General features: G+C 43.8%; 1 protein-coding gene across 1 annotated transcript in view; it reads right to left on the bottom strand.

Annotated features, from left to right (window-relative positions):
• Nucleotides 1-20,781, bottom strand: part of pfkfb3 (6-phosphofructo-2-kinase/fructose-2,6-biphosphatase 3) — a 105,679-nt gene extending 84,898 nt beyond the window's left edge. Inside the window, exon 1 of the mRNA XM_041202281.1 lies at nucleotides 20,605-20,781. Within this exon, the coding sequence (XP_041058215.1) occupies nucleotides 20,605-20,620 (16 nt within the window). The 5' untranslated portion in view covers nucleotides 20,621-20,781. The remainder of the gene's footprint in view (nucleotides 1-20,604) is intronic.
• Nucleotides 20,782-20,849: the final 68 nt, after the last annotated feature.

Raw genomic sequence — 20,849 nt, forward strand, 5'->3', positions numbered from 1 at the left:
CTGAAGTTATACTGTAAACACCAATGTACACATACTTCAGATAACCAACCTCTATTTTCAATGTGTTCACACCATTAACATCATACAGATTGCATACAGATATAAAAGGCACACATGCTGCAATTTATACAGTGCAATTGGAATCTAAGTGTGACTGAAATCTGAACTAAAAATAAAAAACTGCGGATGCTGGAAATCCAAAACAAAAACAGAATTACCTGGAAAAACTCAGCAGGTCTGGCAGCATCGGCGGAGAAGAAAAGAGTTGACGTTTCGAGTCCTCATGACCTTCGACAGAACTTGAGTTCGAGTCCAAGAAAGAGTTGAAATGTAAGCTGGTTTAAGGTGTGTGTGTGTGTGGGTGGGGGGGGAGAGAGAGAGAGAGAGAGAAGTGGAGGGGGGGGTGTGGTTGTAGGGACAAACAAGCAGTGATAGAAGCAGATCATCAAAAGACGTCAACAACAATATTGTTGTTGACATCTTTTGATGATCTGCTTCTATCACTGCTTGTTTGTCCCTACAACCACACCCCCCCTCCACTTCTCTCTCTCTCTCCGCCACCACCCCCCCGCGCCCCCCCCCCCCCCCCCTCCCCCCAACACACCTTAAACCAGCTTATATTTCAACTCTTTCTTGGATTCGAACTCAAGTTCTGTCGAAGGGTCATGAGGACTCGAAACGTCAACTCTTTTCTTCACCGCCGATGCTGCCAGACCTGCTAAGTTTTTCCAGGTAATTCTGTTTTTGTTTAGGAAATGCACGGGACTGGTTTAACACAGTGCCCAATAAAGACAGGCAGGAGTGTCAAACCAGAGGTGGACCTGATCCTGTCAGATTCACCAAGCAGGTTAGGTTAAAATTATCACCATGTTTGCAAACAGTGTAAAAGTTACAGCATTTTCTGGAGTATTTTCAGCTCATAATTAAGGCAGTAATATACCATTCACAAATCTGTGAAAAATACATCTGAGTTTACTGGAGCAGAAGCTAATGATAGTAGCAGGTCCTTTGACGAATGCAGTGTGAAAGTGAAGCAACGGTGCCCCCTGATGGTGAAAGACTGGTTTGTCTTACTGCAATACAGCAGATGACCTATTAATTAACAAATGATGATGAATAAGTTATTGAACACATGGGGTTTTATATAAAGAGACCAAATCTCTTTGAAAGCAACTTTCTTTGAAAGCAACTGTCTTTCATTGCTGAACATACCAAGAATTTACACCACAAAAACAGAAACAGAAATACCTGGAAAAACTCAGCAGGTCTGGCAGCATCTGCGGAGATGAGCACAGTTAACGTTTCGAGTCCGTATGACTCTTCATCAGAACTAAAGGGTATTTTATACATTTTTAACATAACTTCCTTTCTTTTGTACTCCATGTCCCTGTTGATAAAGCCTAGGATGCCATGTGCTTTATTAATCACACTCTGAACCTGTCCTGCTACCTTCAATGAGTTATGCGCACATACACCCAAGTATCTCTGCTCCTGCTACCCTTTAGAATTGTACCCTTTATTTGGTCTCTCCAAATTCTTCCTACCCAAATGAATCACTCCATGTTTCTCTGCATTAATTTTCATCTGCCACTTGTCTGCTCATTCCACCAACCTGTCTATGGGTGGGACTGGAAAATCCCACCCACCGCCGGGATTGTCCAGTCTCACTGAAAGTCCATGGACTTTTGTCTGGGCTGCCGAACTCTCACAGCGCTTTCCGCCACGAAGGAGCCTGTGTCCTTTTGAAGTTCTACACTACCCTCCTCATGGTTCACGATACATCCAATTTTCATATCAACCGCAGATTTTGAAATTGTGCCCTGTACACCAAGGTCTAGGTCATTATTGTAAATCAAGAAGAGCAGGGATCCCAACCCACTATAAACCTTCCTCCTGTCTGAGAAGCAGCTGTTCACCACTACTCACTGTTTCCTGTCACTCAGCCAATTTCATATCCATGTTGCTACTGTCCCTTTTAGTCCTTGAGCTCACAAGTCCGTTCTGTCACACTTTATCAAATGCCTTTTGAAAGTCCATGTCCACCACATCAGTTGCATTACCCTCATTAACCCCCTCTGTTACCTCATCAGAAAACTCAAGGAAGTTAACTAAATATGACTTGCCCAAACAAATCCATGCTGGCTTTCCTTAATTAACCCATATTTGTCCAAGTGACTATGAATTTTGACCTAAATTATGGTTTCAAATGTTTCCCCACCATCAAGGTTAAACTGACTGGCCTGTAATTGCTGGGCTTATCTTTACACCCTTTTTTTGAACAAGAGTGTAACATTTGCAATTCTCCAGTCCTCTCAGTCTGAGATGGACTGGAAAATTATTACCAGTTCCTCCACAATTTCCACACTCGCTTCCTTCACTATCCTCAGATGCATCTCATCTTGGTGCCTTATCTACTTTAAGGACAACTTATCCAATACCTCCTCTTTACCAACATTAAACCCTTCAAGTGTCTGAACTACCACCTCTTTCACAATGACCTGGACAGCACCTCCTTCCTTGGTAAAGACAGATGCGAGGCATTCATTTAATACCTCAGAAATGCCCTCTGCCTCCATGTGTAAATTGCTTTCAGTTCCTAATTGGCCCAACACCTCCTCTTACCATCTTTTTACTATTTATGTGCCTATGGAAGACTTTTGGGTTCCATTTCTTGTTAGCTGCCAGTCTCTTCTCATACTCATCTTATTTACTTTTTCAATTCCCCTCTGAACCTCCTATATGCAACCGGGTGCTCAATTGTATTATCCGCCTGATATGTTACAATCACACTTTTTCTGGTTCACCTTCATCTCTATCATTTTTGTCATCCAGGGAGCTCTGGATTTGTCTACCCCACCTTTCCCCTTTGTGGAAATATACTTTGACTGTGCCCAAACTCTCTCTTCTTGAAGGATAGCCCACTGTTCAGACACAGTTCTGCCTGCCAACCTTTGATTCCAATTTATCCGAGTCAGATCGTTCTTACCTCATTGAAGTTGGTGTTTCCCCCAGTTAATTATTCTTACTCTGGATTGTTCCTTGTCCTTTTCCAAAGTCAACCTAAATCTTATGATACAATGATCTGTCCCCAAAAATGTTTCCCTACTGACACTTGATCCATTTGGCCCACCTCACTCCCAAGAATCAGGCCCAGCAATGCTTCTTTTCTCAAATTTATTTTTTAATGCAAATTTTCATTTTTAAATTACACACTAAAACGTTGTCCAGTGGGGTTGCTCATGGCAGGTTCTACATTCAGTGATATGCAAATGAACTTGAGGGGAAACTAGTGCAATTTTAAGCAACCCTTTGCACCTATAATGCCGTCTGCAACGGAAGCATAAACTCTCTACTGCTGATTTTAATTTATGCAATTCATTTTCTCCAAGTCTTCACTCCATAGGAAGGGTATGAGGAGCACATTCATAGCCTTCACTTTAATTCCTGTCTTCAGCCCCCCTGCATGGTTAAGTGTGATCTTGCCACCGTCGGTTTCAAACCAGTTTACATCAATTTTTTGATCCATATTCTGCATTAGTATTTTCTGGTGTTTTGCTTTGTCTGTTCATGTGCACTTAAAAATAACACAGGTGTCCCATTGAGCCAGTGAGCAGCACACCTACACTTTACATCACAAACTGATGGAAAATCAGCACAATAAATGTGTTAAATGTAAAATTATTAAGTGTTATTAGATTTTTCTCCAGGAGGATTCCAGTTCTGTAAATCTTGATTAAAATAGATTTAGTTGCTATCTCTTCGACATAATCTTATCCATTATATAAGAAAAATAGTAAAATGAACTTATGTCGCTGTACATGATTGGCAAGTCCAAGTGAGCTTTTTCTCTTCCAAATGATCTGCAGCAAAATGCAGCCCCCAAAGATCAAAATAGAACCTCCACTCTCACTTTCTGTGCAGCTTCATTCTCATCCCTTAGCATCCACAATTTTTCGGCCCATCACTATCATGCTCAGGATATCAAAAGTTCTTGATTGTGCTCGTATACTGGGGCCAAAAGGTGGGAAATAAACGCTGGCCTAGCCAACAACATCCACAACCTGAGAATGAACTTGAGAATGTCGTTATATAGACATGGCCTCTAGTTCTGGTGGAACACCACCACCTGGAAGTTCCCCTCCAAGTCACACACCATCCTGATTTGGAAATATATCAGCCGTTCCTTCACTGTGGCTGGGTCAAAATCCTGGAACTCCCTCCCTAACAGCACTGTGGGTGTACCTACACCACATGGGACTGCAGCGGTTCAAGAAGGCAGCTCACCACCACCTTCTCAAGGGCAACTAAGGATGGGCAATAAATACTGGCCCAGCCAGCGAAGCCCACATCCTGTGAAGTAATTTTTTAAAATCACCTGATACATGTTCTAAGCGCCAATTTCCTGATGCCATAAAGTAAATGAAGCAAAATTAAAGGCTATTCAACAGGTCCAATTCTTCCCGCTGGCAAGATATCTTCCACTCACTTACTCACACTCACCGTCTCAGCTAGTAACACTGTAATCACCAAGTCAGCAGAAGAGGCATCTATTGAAAGAATGAACAGAATCATAGGGGAGAATTTTCTCCCTGTTGGGTGGGCTGGGCTAGCGTGGGTGGATGTGCAGCCGATCACTGCCCACCATTGGCTGCGCGCCGCCATTTTTCATGGGCGTGCAAATAAAGGCCCGCCCAGTGTTACGCGCACCCGGAAGCGCTCAGCGTTAACACGTGTGGGCAAGGGGGAGGGGGGGGGGGGGGGGGGGTGGTGGGAGGCTGATTCGAGGCCTGCACTCTTTCGTGCACGTGTACAGAAATCTCCCTGAGGCATGGAGCTACCTCAGGGAAATTAATTTAAGAACAAAGCATTGCGATAAAGAGAGAAAAAAAAATTACTTAGACACGTCCCAGCTCATTTGACAATGTCACATGAGCTGGGACATGTTTATGTATTTCATTAAAAAATTTTATTTAATTTATAAAGCCTTCATGAGACCTCATCCCGCCTGTGGATGAGGTTCCATGAAAAATGCGAAGGCCGCCTGGGCTCTTCGCCTGCCCCCCACCCCCCGACCAACCTTAAGGTTAGGCAGTGGGGGGGGCTGGGAAATTACGGCCACCGTCTCGCTTCATACAAACTAGTTATAAGCTAATTTAATGTGTAGTAATTACTTTGTAAGCACTGCAGAATCTGCCCTGAAGACCATCCATTATAAGAATCAACTGATCACAGCACTAACGTGAGGTGTACGTTTCCAAGGTGCACTGTGTTAAATCACCTCCAGCAACAACAATCGGCTCTAAGTTCATCCTGAAGGGCAGCTTTCACCTTGCGTTCATTACGTTTTATGTTAAATGTACATTACTCACTGCCTTTATGTGTAGATTGTTTTTTCTCTTCACTCTCTGAGACGTAACAACAGCTTATATTTATATAGCGCCTTTAAAGTAATGAAATGTCCCAAGGTGCTTCACAGGAGCATGATGAAACAAAATATGACACCGAGCCCCACGAGGAGATATTACTAAAATCTTGGTCAAAGAGGCCGATTTGAACAAGTGTCTTAAAAAAAGAGGGGAGCGAGGTAGAGGCATGGAGCAGCGTAGGGAGGAGATTCCAGTGCTTGGGGCCTAGATAGCCGCCAATGCTGGAGCGATTGTAATCGGGAATGCACAACAGGCTTCAGGAAACTTAATCTCTTCATTGAAGCTTGATAACGAGGAGGAGTTCTGATGCTGCTGGAACTGTAACAGAGCAGGAGAATTAGGAAAGAAGTGGGGCAAATTGATAGTAATAAAGCTCGAGTAATTGTCCAGCAAGTGTCATTAATTGGAATAAGTTTCTATACTGCAGACTAAGAAAATAAGCCAAAAATGAACTCAGCCAGTTTAGATGTCTCACCTGTTGATACGAAACATAGTATAAATTTACTTGCCGATAACATGCCTATTTCAGTTAAATATAATAATAAAGTCCAACAGGAATGGTCAGAAATCAGTTTAGCTAAAGGCAATGTAAGAAATATTTTATACGTCACTGTTAAAAATAGAACGGGGGTAAAGCTGCATTGTCACAAGAAATCTAAATCCAGATCCTATATCGGGCCAGCAGGTAGAGACAGGACAGATATAATGTTACTCCGTGCTCTGTGCTGAAAGCAGGTCACTTCAATGTGGACTGCACGAGGACTTAGTAGGAAAGCTGCCCAGTGACATTCAGCTAACGAGGAATTAAATCCCTTCATTCCATAATACATCCGCTCTCAGAACGGATCTGAATCACCTCTTTGACCTTCCACATGAGACTGTATTTGATGTGATTCAGAATCCTTAATCTCAGGGATTGGTGGCAGCTCATGCAACCACCACACCGTTGTGATCATTCCGCCACTCGTTCTTTACAGGTGGTTTGACACGGATTGGGGCATTGTTTGGAGCAACTTTGGGATTCTTCGATCGATCTCAAGAAAACTCAGGACAACGTCACTGCTCTAATCTGAAACAAGAGTTAGAGACTGATTTCTTCAACAGCATCTCTGAAGCACGTGGCCTCTGACACTTAGGGGAAGGTGAGCAGGCACATGGGGACCTCCACCTGCAAGTTCCCCTCCAAGCCACCCTGATTTGGAACTGTATCACCGTTGTTGAGTCAAAATCCCGGAACTCCCTCCCTAACAGCACTGTGGGTGTACCTACACCACGTTCTCAAGGGCAACAAGGGATGGGCAATAAATGTTGATCTGGTCTGTGATGCCCACATCCTGTGAATGAATAAAACAGTACTCATAACTAATATTCTCTCAACTCTACTTTTCAAAACAGGAAAAGTCTGCAAGCTAAAAGGAATGAATTCACTTTGCCCAAATGTTCTTAACGTTTACCAATATTATAAATATCCTAGACTTAACTAACTAATACCTATATCAAGTAAAACAACTTGGATTCACATTTCACCTTTAACATGGAAAATATCCCAAGGTGGTTTACAGAGGAGAGGAAGGTATCGAGAGTGAAGGAACGGATGGTGAGATTTGGTAGGAGAATTAGAAATGACTAAAAGGTTGGTGGGAAAGTTGGGTTTTGAGCAGGTTCCTAAAGATTCTGCTCAAAATGGAGAAGTGATTTAGGGTGAAAACCCTAGGCAATAGGGGTTGATTGCAGCATGACCTCACTAGAAAGGAAGTGTGTCAGGCAATCCAGTTTTAGTTTTGCTTTTAAGCAGGGCACAGCACATGCCGTTCTGCAGCTCTGATGTCTTCAAGCTTCCCGTCCATTTATAGCTGTGCTCATGTGCCTAGTCTCAATAACTGAACCTACAATGTGTTTATCCAATCCCTCATGTGTGATTGGTGCCTTGATATCATTATGAAAACACGACCCTAACCCTTACCTGGTCTGGCCTATGTGTGACCCCAGACCCACAGCAATGTGGTTGATTCTTAACTGTTCTCAAGGGATGGGCAACAAATGTAAAGCTTGCCAGCGGTGCCCACGTCCCATGAACATATAAAAAGAATGGTTGCCATAGTTACCCACCTGACAACAATCACTGCACTTCAAAGTAATTTGCATGTGAAAAATTTTGGACTGTTGCTGGAGACACATGATATGGCACAGTATAAATGCAAATCTTTCTTTGGTGATAAGGTGATAACAGCTCAAATGATATGTAGCCTCAATATGTAGATAAAGCAGCAGTGCTGGCGCAGGCACGATGGGTTGAATGGCCTCTTTCCACACCATAACGTTTCTATGGCTTGTACCTTCTGGGTTCCACTAGAGAAGACAAAGAGCGAATGTTCCCATTCATGGTGAAAAGTAAAACTAGGGGTCATCAATACAAGATAGTCACCAAGAAATCAAGTAAGGAATTTAGGGGAAATTTCTTTACGCAGTGAGTGGCGAGAACGAGGAACTTACTACCACTGGGTGTGGTTGAGGTGAACAGTATTATAGGTAATTATGGAGAGGTTAGATAAGCGCATGAGGGAGAAGGGAACAGAGGGTTACAGTGAAGAAAGTGAGGAGTCGTCTAGAGTGGAGCATAAAACACCAGCATGGACTGGATGGGCCAAATAGCCTGTTTCTGTGCTGTACATTCTATGTAATTCTAAGGCACGCTGCACTGCGAGCAGATGAGGCATATAGCAGCAGAGGACAGGAGATTCGAGTTGTACTGTTCAGCCCCGTCAACCGGCCAAGACAGTAGTGGCAGTATTCTGGGAGCCAGCCAGCAACATGATATCAGAGGCACCACAGGACGTGAATCATAAGGGCCCGTGAGGTGTTAAAGTGTCGCATTTCCGGAAAAAAGCTAGAAGCTTTAGTACCACTTGCTTCAAGGGAAATGACAGCTTTAATTGCGTGCACGAATGATTGAGGTTATAGATATTTTTTGTGGTGTTCCTGTCATTTCAATAGATCAAATGTCAGTGAAACACAATAACATTATTGTACAGTTCTCCCAACAAGCTCAGTAAATATGCTTTATGATTGTTTTACCTCGGGTCTAATTATCGCCCATGTTATCCAAGTGATAAATGGTGCTTGGTGATTAATGGAAATCCCGACTTGGTGAAAATTTTTAGGTCACAAACACCTTTCAAACACGGCTGGATACTGAACATCTGTGACTGACCATTCTCTTCAACGCAACAGATATCAAAATACCTCAGCGATTTGCTGGGTTTAATCTATGATTCTGACCAATACGTATCACCCGAGTACTTCATAGTTTGCACTGCCCTCGCACAACTTTCACCAACCCACACCATATTCCGGTACTGCACAGGTTAATAACATGAAAGGAGATTAACCCTCTTGTGTGTGTGCTATTTTTAGTACACTAATAAAGTGCTTGGCCCACAGGTAATGAGTGTATTAAAATAGAACACTCAGGAACTGGATGGACAATGTTAACTGGCAGTAGGCCTCACTGTTTGCTGCAATAGGCCTCCAAGTACACCTTCCAGTCCAGAGTCCGCTCTCTGGAGCGGGATAAGACGTGCTCGCGTTTCTTCTTCCAAAAGGCACCCAGAGAGAGAGAGAGAGAGAGCTCTGTGATCAGCAGCCTGAAGGAAGAAGGCGGCTCTATAATGTCATCACAGCCTGACATAATCAGGATCGGCAAATCCTTTCATGCCAGACTGTATGACATGAAGCCCACAGACAGCCCCGCCTCCCAGTTCCTTCTGTCCTCTATCACAGAGGTCTTGGACGACAGTATACAGGAGAGCCTGGACAAACCGTTAACTCTGGACGAGCTGACAAAGGCCATCAGGCCCTTCACGACAGATAAAACTCCCAGAAGCGATAGCTTACCAGTGAAGTTGTATTCGACTCTGTGGGACTGGATCAGCCCAGATCTGACTGATGTGTACGAGAGTATGCTTCTGGCTGGCAAACAAGTGTGAATCTGTGAGGAAAGGCCTCAACACCCTTATCTACAAGCAGGAGGGGGGAAAAGAGGGAAGAAATCAGAAATTGGTGACCTAGTTCACCGCTTAAAGTTTTGTCCAAAGGTCATTGCCTATCGGGTCAAGTCTGCCCTGGAATTGGTGATCCACCCTGACCAGACCTGCACTGTACCCGGCAGGAAGATCTCTGATAGCTTCGTGGTACTCAGGGTTATGATCGTCTTTGTGCAGGAGAAGGGCTGGACACCTGCCTCATCAGCTTAGACCTGAAGAAGGCTTTTGACAGAATATCGCACACCTACATGATGGATGTCCTGTCCAAAATGGGGTTTGGGGAGGGAATCCACAATTGGACCCAGCTGCTCTACACAAACATTAGCAGCGCAGGTTCAATCAATGGATGGGAATCAAAAAGCCTTCTGATCAAATCTGGTGTCAGGCAAGGCTGTCCCCTCTCCCCTGTCCTGCTCAAGTGTCACATTGACACTTTTGCCTAGTCCATCAGGAAGGATGCGGCTTTATGAGGAGTGACAATCCCAGGTAGCGGAGGCACTCAGGTCAAATATTCCCTGTACATGGCCGTCGTCACCATCTTCTGCTCAAATCCACTGTCAGTGTGCAGGCTGAGCATCTGTGACCAGTCCCAATGGGCCTTGTGAACCAAAGTAAATCACGGCAAGAGCGAGGCCATGTTCTTTGGGAAATGGGCCGACCAATCCTTTGTCCCCTTCATCGTCAGGTCAGACTGCCTGAAGGTGCTGCGGATGTGGTTCAGACGGGCCGGAGCATGTGCCAAAAGCTGCAAGGAGCGAGTAGCCATGGTAACACAAAAACTGAGCCACGTGGGAGTGATGCTCCCCCTCCATTGCTGATAAAAACCTGGTGATCAGTTGTGAGGTGCTCTATGTTGTTGTACAAGGCACAGGTTTGGCCCATACCCCACTCCTGCACCGGGGCGATCATCTGAGCCGCCTTCCAGTGTATCTGGAGACCGAAAATGAACCAGGTCCACAGGGACACAATGTACAAACTTGTAGATAAACAGGCGGGAGGGGGGGGGTGGAGGAACATGCCCAACATCACCCTCATCCCGATGGCCACCTTTGTGTGCAGTGTGCGTAGACCCTCGGTACAGAAACACCAAGTGACATTATATGCTGAGATTCTACCTGCCCCCAGTGTTGCAAAGGATGGGTCAGGCCATGTTGCCAAGGAACGGACCATTCAGTTGGACCATGCCAAACCACCTGTCCCTCCTGGAAAGATTTATGCAGAAAAACACTTCTGACCTCAAGTCCATCAGGCAGGGGTCCACACGTAACATCCTCAAGGCCCTGTGGGAAAAGGAGATGGTGGATCCTGTTAGATGGTTCCCTGAGCAGACTGTCAAACTCATTTGGCAGAAAGCCTCATCGCCAGAACTTTCAAACAAGCACTAGGATGTAGCTTTGCCTCGTGGCGAGAAGGGTTCGCCCAGTTAGAACCTTCCGGAGTCTCTACCTCTCTGCACGTTAACCTTGAGGGGGCTGCAGTGAGGAAGAGACCATTGTCCGCCTCCTTCTGGAATGTGCCTTTGCAAAGAAGTTCTAGAAAGAGATGCAGTGGTTTTTGTCAAGGTTCATCCTGGGCAGCTCTGTGATTTTTTTTATTCATTCATGGAATGTGGGCATCGCTGGCTAGGCCAGTATTTATTGCCCATCCATAACTATCCCTCAGAAGGACTCTGTGCTCCACCAAGTTCCCAGGGACGCACACCAAGATAAACACTAACTGAGGCTGGAGGACTATTGACTCGATGAAAGACACTCTTTGTTCTGCTCGAATCTTGCTGGCCTTCCAGCGCAAAGAGTTGTCCATGAGCCAGTGTTGTGGAGTGGCACATTCCAAGGTCTGGAACCACATCCTGAGGGATGCACTAAAGCTTGGGGCAGCTGCCATAAAGACGCAACATAGAAAGGCCCTGTCTAAGGCCTTTTGGCCATAGCACACCATGGGGTAGGACCCCTCAGGCTATATGTTTGACATGTCCTTTTATCAACATTGACAACCTCACTCTGGAGGTCACTGACAGCTTCGCATACCTTGAATCAACAATTATCAGTAACCTGTCCCTTGATGCCTAAATCAGCACCAGGGTTGCCAAGGCCGCAGCTGTCATGTCAAAAGCTGAGAGGTTGTGTGTGGACCAGCAGCAAACTAACCAAAAACACAAAGCTCCAGGCTTGTGTTCTCAGCATCCTCCGTCATAGTAATGAGGCACGGGCAGCTTACGCAAGCCAAGAAACGTGACTGAACAGCTTCCAACTCGGCTGCCTCAGATCAATATTGGGCACCTCCTGGCAAGACAGAATGCCAAATATGGAAATACATCAGGGGGCAGGGATCCCCCAGCATGTTCGCTCTCTCGAGTCAGTGGCGAATCTGTTGTCTGAGTCATATGAACCAAATGGACAACGGCCGCATCCCCAAAGACATTCTCAATGGTGAGCTTGCTAATGGCACATGACCAACAGGTCACTCACATTCTGCAATACAGGGATGTCTGCAAGCAAGACCTCAAGTTGACCAGGATTGGAGTCGATGCATAGGAAATCCTCGCTGCTGACCAGAGTGCCTGGTGACAAGTGGTCAGGAAGAGTGTGGGAAAAGCAGAGGGAAAAAGAAGTGACCAGATGGTGGGGGAAAAAAAGTCTACCAGAAGGAAAAAAGCATTAGTCAATGCTATCCATCTACGCTAGGTGTGGAAGGGACAGCCACTCATGAATCGGCCTCTACAGACACAACAGACACTGTTCACTCCAGGAGTGACATACACCCTTGGTGCAGTCCATCATCTCCCGAGACTGACCAATGCCATCATAGTGAATCTTGTAAAATATTAACGGTGATTGTAAACATAGTGAGCAACATACAGCGCTGGAAGAAACAGATTTGGTTTGCACCTTTTGTAATGTCAGCTTTGAACAGTCGTGTAATGTGCTTTTATAAATTTCATGAATAAAGTATGATTTTGGAAAAAAGAAATAAAACTGATCCCCCAGAAGTGTCTAATGATCCAATTACAGTTAAAACATCTTGAGACTCCTTACAAAGCAAAGGATGTGATCCAACTTCTCCTTAATTGCTGGATAAGTGCATGCAGTGCAATGCAAAACTCATCCAGAGCTTGAGATCCCTGTTCAATTCATACTCTCTGCTGAATCAGCTGGTGCTACAATGTTTTTTTTTTACTCTTTCCATTCATGGGATGTGGACTCACTGACAAGGCTAGTATTTATCGCCCATCCCTAATTGTTCGAGAAGGTGGTGGTGAGCCGCCTTCTTGAACCACTGCAGTCCATTGCAGTCATCTTGCCACAACTGAGAGACTTGCCAAGTCATTTCAGAGGGCAATTAAGAGTCAACCACATTACTGTGGGTCTGGAGTCACATCTGGGTCAGACTGGTTAAGGACAGCAGGTTTCCTTCTCTAGAGTTTTATTAGTTAACCAGTTGGGTTTTTAACAACAATCCAATAGCGTCATAGTCACCTCTATTTATATTAGGTTTATTTAATAAATTGAATTTAAATCCCTAACTGCGATGGTGGGATTTGAACTCATGTCTCCAAATCCCAGATTTCAAATACAAATTACCTAGGATGATGAAAATAAACGAGCTGGGCTTCCAATTTCTGATGGATATCCTCTCCCTGCTACTGGAAAGGGCTCAACAGAATGCCAGTGAGTCCAATATTGGATTTTGCTTTAAGGCCCCATGTTTGAACAGTCTAATGACCGTCACAATTGAATAGTGGGGAAAGGGCTTTTGATACTCATTAAATGGTACCATGCATCACCACATTGTTACGATCGATGCAGTTGGTAAAGCGGAGTTATTTAAAAATCCCAGAGGGAAACTTTAAACAACTGTCATAACCTATAATTTTAAGTTTTACATTTGAGATGCAATTCTAAAGTCATGAATCAAACCACCAGTTCCCGAGACTTTACATTAAACTAATTGAAACATCTTATTAATTTACACAGGTTAAAATATATACGCATGGCTACAAATTACCACTATCATAACTTTTTAACAAATTCCCAAACTAATCTCCATTAAGGCAACAGCAACCCATGGACTTAACCAAAAGCACCAGGCGAAGCATTTTCATCTTGCAAATTCAAAATGAGGTTCCTTCCACTGTGGAGCCAGTTGGAGGCTTGCAGCTGCCTTTTGATCTTACATTGCCTCTGCTCTGGACACCCAAAAATTACTGAAGTTATACCTACCACCACTGATTTAAATTCAAATTCTCATGCCTCACCAGCCTCTTTGAACTCCACTTTTTAACAATGATAGTCCTTTCATTGAACCAATTTTATTAGTAATATAAACATATTGCTCGGTATCTTCTAGAAAGGCATCAAGTTTTCACCCCACTTCTTGACTGCTCTATTGAAAAAATGCAAATACACTACCTCTCTGTGTACATCTCAAACTAGTGCATATCAAAGCACCCAGACTAGCTGACTTTAATCCAATTAAGACACACCCGCAGACTAAACCTCTATTTTAAAAGAAAAATATTTTCCAAAATATTATATACATTAATAGCTTCATGACAACTTGCAATAAAGTGGAGTGGACATGCCCAACACAGAGCCCACCAAGGTCCATACAGGCACAGAATCCTCACTCTGTACTGAAATGTCAAATTCCCTCAGTTTACAAATGGAAAGAAATTGAATCATAAAGTATGGTATCTGATGGAGGGGTTTAAATGGCTCCCTACATCATAAGAGGAAAACTCAAGATTGAAATGCTTTATCTCAAATTTTGCCTTGGCATACTACCTGCAGCAAGCCCGTACAAGAAATTTGTTTTTATCTCTGACAAATACCAAGACCAGAAGAATTATTCTATAATCCTTCAGCTGTTGTGATGCTTCTTTTCTAGTAGCCGGTGGTCACCCGATATTCAAAATTAGCTTCATAGAACAGGATCATAAAAATTTACAGCTCGGAAAGAGGCCATTCGACCCTTCGTATCCATGTTGTCAGACAAGGAAACATCCAACCTCATCCCACTTTCCAGCTCTTGGTCTGTAGCCTTGTGGGTTAGAGCACTTAAAGTGCATGCCCAAGTAGCTTTTAAATGCTACGAGGGTTTCTGCCTCTATCAGCCTTTCAGGCAGTGAGTTCCTGGCCCCCATCATCCTCTGAATAAAACATTTTCCTTTGAATCCCTTCAAAGCTCTGATTTCTTACCCCTAAATCTGTGTTCCCTGGTTATGGACCACGCAACCAAGGGGAATAAGCCTTTCCTATCCATTCCATCCAATCCCCTCATAATTTTAATGCACTTCAATTAGGTCTTCCCTTAATCTCCTTCCTTCTAAAAAGAACAACTCTAGCCTATCTAATCTTCCCTCATATCTAAAATCCTCCAGTCCAGGCAACATTATTCCAAGGAGAGTAACTCACCTCCTGATTTCTGAGGCAAGTAACTTACCTCCTGACTCCCCAAAGCCTGCCCAATATCTCTAGGCACAAGTCAGGAGTGCGATCACACTCACAGAAACATTACAGTGCAGAAGGAGGCCATTTGGCCCATCTTGTCAGCCTTGGCTCTCTGTATGAGTGAATTGTTGTGATGGAAAACTCTACGCTGGCCTGGATGAGTGCAGCTCCAACAACAAAGAGGCTTGACACCATTTCGTCCACTTGATTGGCACCCCATCCACCATCTTAAACATTCACTCCCTCCACCACCAGTGCACAGTGGCATAGCGTGTACTACATACGAGGTGCACTGCAGCAACTCACCAACGCTCCTTTGACAGCCCTTTCCAAACGCAAGACCTTTACCACCTAGAAGAACAAGGGCACCTCCTGCAAGTTTTCGCCCAAGCCACACAACATCCTGACTTGGAAATATATCGCTGTTTCTTCATCGTCTCTGGGTCAAAATCCTGGAACTCCCTCCCTAAGAGCACTGTGGGTATACCTACACCACATGGACTGCAGCGGTTCAAGAAGGCAGCTCACTGCCACCTTCTCAAGGGATGATGACCATGCAACCACTGTCAATTGTCATTAAAGCCCATCTGATTCACTAATGTCCTTTAGGGAAGGGAATCTGCTGTCCTCACCTGGTCTTGGCTACATGTGACTCCAGACCCTCAGCAATGTGGTTGATTCTTAAAAAAAAAAATGCCCTCTGAACGAGGGCAATTAGGGATGGGCAATAAATGCTGGCCTCGCCAGCAATGCCCACATCCCATGAACAAATGAAAAAATAACTGGGGATAAGTGACAGATATTGGCCTTCCCATGAAAGAATTTTGAAAAATCATTTCTGTACCCTCTCTGTACCCTCCCATCCTTCCTAGATCTTCATGTGACATGGAACAGAAGTTCGCAAACATTTTTTTTGTCAAACCCATGCCATTCTTTCTAGATTCATGTGCCATTCATGCCACACCTTTTCTAAGAAACTTTTACGTCAAGATGATGGCAGAATGCACTGTAATTGGTTTCAATAACTGGGCAAAACATGAGAGAATAAAGCTGCCATCAGTTACATTGGCATTGTGTCTCTCAAATACCCAAACGCTTCAAGGATCTCCACTTCAATGCAGCAAGAGGTGCTACAGAAACATCTTCCATTTTATAACACAAAGGTTATTAATGATGTTGTAGGTCATAAAGATGAGCTGTATTATGGACCAGTAAAATAAATACCAGCTTTGGTTTCTCTCGCACCCTATTCCAAGGGAATTTGCTCCTATATACAAATAGCATATCTGTGAATGGGAGTCTTGAGTGGGAGGCAATCATAATTGGGGGAATCAGGCAATTTTATAAATCACTGGAGAGACACTCGTGTAGTTTATATTCACTGTATTACATTGCAGCTTTAAAATCACACTACGGTTTCTCACTTTTTTTTAAACAGTGTTCAGTCCTCAGTCTATTTTTGTGCCTCCAGCAATTGTCAAAGTAGATACCATTTAAGAGGCAGTAATTTTCACAGTGAAAGATTAATGGTCAGAAGATCATCACTGAAAACCGACTGAGAAATAAATATTTGCGATCTATTTCTGGAAATTCCTGTGTCCAGAAATGTTTTATAGGATAATAATTCGCACTGTTAAACAATTGCTTCAAGGTTGCAAATAAAACACCCAGCTTAATACGTGGCGCTGAGTGGGTAGTTTCGCACAGTGGTGGATTGAGGGGCAATGCCACACTCTACCAGGTAGATTCCCAATCTCAGCCTTGCAGCTGCAAACAGAGCACAAGCTCCTCCCCACACCAGCACTGACAATTTGTGCATCTATAGTGCTGCTCGTGGATAATAACAGAACTCCAAAAAGGTGGAGTCCAAGTAGATGGCCGGGGGCGGTTGGCAGGCAGAGATCCAAAGGAATAATCAGAGATGGTAGCGTGAGAAGTGAGGCAGTGAATTAGGGAGGGAAGTCTGGAGTGCAGGAGGACAGAGAGGTCAAGATTTATCCCCAACAGGCAGAGCACAGAACAAGTGGTAAACCTGTGCCCGAGAGGCAGAATGCACAAGCAGAGGCCCACCCCCCCCCCACCCCACCCCCCCCAACTCCCACAACCCCCACCACCCCGCCACCCCCCCCACCCCACCCCAACCCATTCCAACCAACTAGAGAAGGAAGCTTGAGTCTGGGTTGCACAAGATAATGGGGCTAAAACAGAAAAGATGAACTGGCTCAGAATAACTTTATCTCCCAGCAGCGTGGAGAAGATTAGGACTGACAAGAGCCTAGGAATGGGGCATTAACTTACTCTATTCAAAAACTATTTTCTTAAGAAAACCAAGGGAAAAATAATTATATTTAGTATAAAACTATACAAGAATTATATTTATTTCAATTAATTATATCCTATACAATGCCTCAATAGGTACATTAGAATGTCATACTTTTGATTTAAAATATCAACTAGCCGCAACCAAAATTTGTCAAAACCCTTCAAGCATACCATGTGAACAAGGGAGAAGCCTAAACTAGTCCCTATAGACATCTGCATATAAATAGCCCAGACGAGCACCACGTTCATGCTTGACTGAGGTTAAATTTGCTTAAAATTAAAGCAGGTCATAGTGCAGCTGAATGGCAAACTCAAGGCAGAAATTGCAGAGAAGAATAATAATGAGTGAGAGTACTGAACACAGAAAATGGAAGAGGAGAAGAAAATTAAAGCAGTTGGAGTAAAGAAGAGATTATTCTGTTTATTCAAGGCCAGGTATTTTGCTTGCCATTTTCTAACAAAATATCAATTAACAGGTGCATTGTGTGTAATAAGGGGGCTATTTTTATACCTTTTAAATTCCCTTGATCATATGTTGTTGGATGTCTGCAGCAGATACTGAGAACAGGCTTAAATAACAACAGGAAAACATGATGGATGTACAGGGCTAGTTATTGCATCCAGTGTACCAGCTGTGGCTCGGTTGGGAACAGTCGCCTCTAGATGTCATGAGTGTGAGTCCCAATCCAGGATTTGAGCTTAGAAATTTGTCTGGCACCCCAGTGGATTGCTGAGGGGTGGTTGTACTGTCAGAGATGCCATCTTTTGCATGATTCTTTAAACCAAGGCCTTGCCTGCCCTCTTGGGTGGCACTATTTCACAGTGGAATGGGGGAAGTTAGCCCTAGTTTCCTGGATAATATTTATCCCTCAATCAAAGATGCAAAAAAAATTATCTGGTCATTATCACTCTGCTGCTTGAGAGAGCTTGCTGTGTGCAAATTAGATGCCACACTTCAAAAGTACTTCATTGACTGTAAAGCACTTTGGGTTATGGTTGTGAAAGGTGCTATATAAATGCAAGTCTTTTTTTTTCAGTTTTTCTCATGCAGACAAAAATCAAGGATAATTGCTGGCTACCAATAATGGTAAAACAAGAGGTGGACCCATATTGTGGCTCTTAGATCTGTTCAGGTCAACGAGTTTAGAAATACGCTATGACATGGATGATGCTACTTATATATGATGATAGGAGCTGACAAGTATCTACTTCACAGGCATATGAATTGTTTACCATCAATGCCATTATGACCTGTTTCTTTTCCTGGCACAGTTCCATGTACCCCAAATAATGTCAGTAACTTTCCATAATGACTACCCTTCAGATACAAGCCCAGCAATTGAGCATCAGTGGGCCCTGATGGGGAGCATCACAGGGTGAGCCCAAGCCTGCCATTACCCCAGGGCTAACACACATGCAGTTTCCAGAAGCAGGGCAGTGGAAAGTGAACAGGAGGAGGAACCATGGCTGATTTGTTTTTTTAAACCTCCCTCGCTTGAGCCAAATTGTAACACTTCTACTCCCAACCTGCTGAGATCAGTTAACCCCACACAAATAGAGCATCTAGCCTGGTCAGTACATACCAGGAGCACACACTGGGCCATGCAGCTACCTAATTAATCCAAGCCAACAAAATAATGATCCCAAGTGTGCTAAGAATTACACTCTTAACCAGTTTAGGATTATCAGTCAGGTTCGCAATGTGGCTCACTTACACTTGCTAGGAGCTACATATATTCATATGCAGGGGCCCTGTACTCTGCAGGTAAACAGGTCATGTCCAGGCATTGTGCCTTTTTTGAATTAAGCAGAAGCATGAGGGACAATAGCCCCCTGGTACATTCTCCGTGGCAATGACTAATCAGAGCTGACTTGCCAACCAATCAGCATCCTTTTCTCATGCAGTATAAATTATTGCTCCCTTTGGCATGGTGGTATTATCACTGGCCTGGTAATCCAGAGACCCAAGGTAATGTTCTGGGGAACTGGGTTCAAATCCCACCAAGGCAGATGGTAGAATTTGAATCCAATAAAAATCTGGAATTAACAATCTATAGATCTCAAAACAAATGCTGTAAAAACCCATCTGGGGAAGAAAATCTGTCATCCTTACCTGGTCTGGCCTACATGTGACTCCAGATCCACAGCAATGTGGTTGACTCTTCAATGCCCCTTTGAACAAGGGTGATTAGGGATGGGCAATAAATGCTGGCCTAGCCAGTGATGCCCACATCCCATGAACAAATAGATTTTAAAAAATTAGTGCATCTGTCTTGATAAATCCTTCAAATAAACTTTGCATGGATGTCTCTTTTTTTCCAGCAATACTCAAACGATGAAGCAATTTAGTAAAGAGGGCAGAGTGGAATGCGCAATGGTTTTGATACTGGATACCAGAGGTCTGTACTTATGATCCAGAGACATGAATTCAAATCTCACCATAGCAGCTGGAGAAGTTAAATTCAATTAATTAAATAAATCTGGAATAAAAAGCTAGCATCGGTAATGGTGTCATAAAATCCAATCTGTTTCCCTTTAGGGAAAGAAATCTGCCGTCCTTATCCGGTCTGCTCCATATGTGACTCCAGACCCACAGAAACGTGGCTGACTCTTTTAACTGCCTAAAAAAAAACCCAGCATGTTGTCCCAAGGGCATTTAGGAATGGGCAATAAATGTTGGTCTTACCAGTAAAGTCTACATACATCCTGTGACGCAATTTTTTTTATATATATATATATAAAGTCATGTATTTAAATGAAGGACCAAGACTTGATGGCTGGTTCTTCCATCACAATGACACGACATTTACCTTCTCCATGTCAAACAGCACAGGGCGCTGAATTGCCTCTCGAAGGCGGGCTCTGTATGATATTATATCTATCGCAAAAACGGGCAGATGTCAAAAAGTTATTTTAACACACCTTGCACATGGGCCGTTCAACCAGTTTCAAGCAAATTTCCTGGCCAAGCAACTGGATGGCCATGTCAAAAGTGCGGCTGCTCCTTGGGCTGGGGGCAGTAAGAATCTCTCAGCCAGCTGGAGGTCCCTAATGCCTTATTACTTAAATTGAGTGTTTACATAAATAAAATTAAACAGATGAAAGCAATTAAAACCCGACCCTTCGAGGCTGGGTCTGCTTGCTTTGAGCATGAAATCGCCTGTCAATGGATCGGAACAATCGTTTCCCACCACCACCACCCACACCCCCCCCCCACCCCCTCAATAAGTCTCCCCGTTGTTTTGCAGAAATTATTTATCACAAAGTACCAACTGGTTTCTCCTTCTGAGACCCCGCTCCTCTCTCAACCTCGCCCCAAAACGTAACGTGCGGAAATCAATGATTTGAGATAATGAAACTTACCAACTCCTAAAGGCATCTTAAATCACCAAGATTTCGACTGATCAGAGACAAGAAAGAATAGTAGTGAGCTCCCTAAAGGACTTGTTCTGCCCTCCGAGTGATCTCTTCACGGACTGAGAAAGGAGGTAGCAGTTATCCAGCACTTACAGGCAACCACATTTATTCAATTTCTCAGACGTACTTTACTCCAATAAAGAATGATGTCAAACGGCAACCTCGGAAGTGCCTGCTGAGAAAGTTTTAAC

Source organism: Carcharodon carcharias, chromosome 13 (genome assembly GCF_017639515.1).
Source record: "Carcharodon carcharias isolate sCarCar2 chromosome 13, sCarCar2.pri, whole genome shotgun sequence".
Taxonomy (NCBI): Eukaryota; Metazoa; Chordata; class Chondrichthyes; order Lamniformes; family Lamnidae; genus Carcharodon; species Carcharodon carcharias.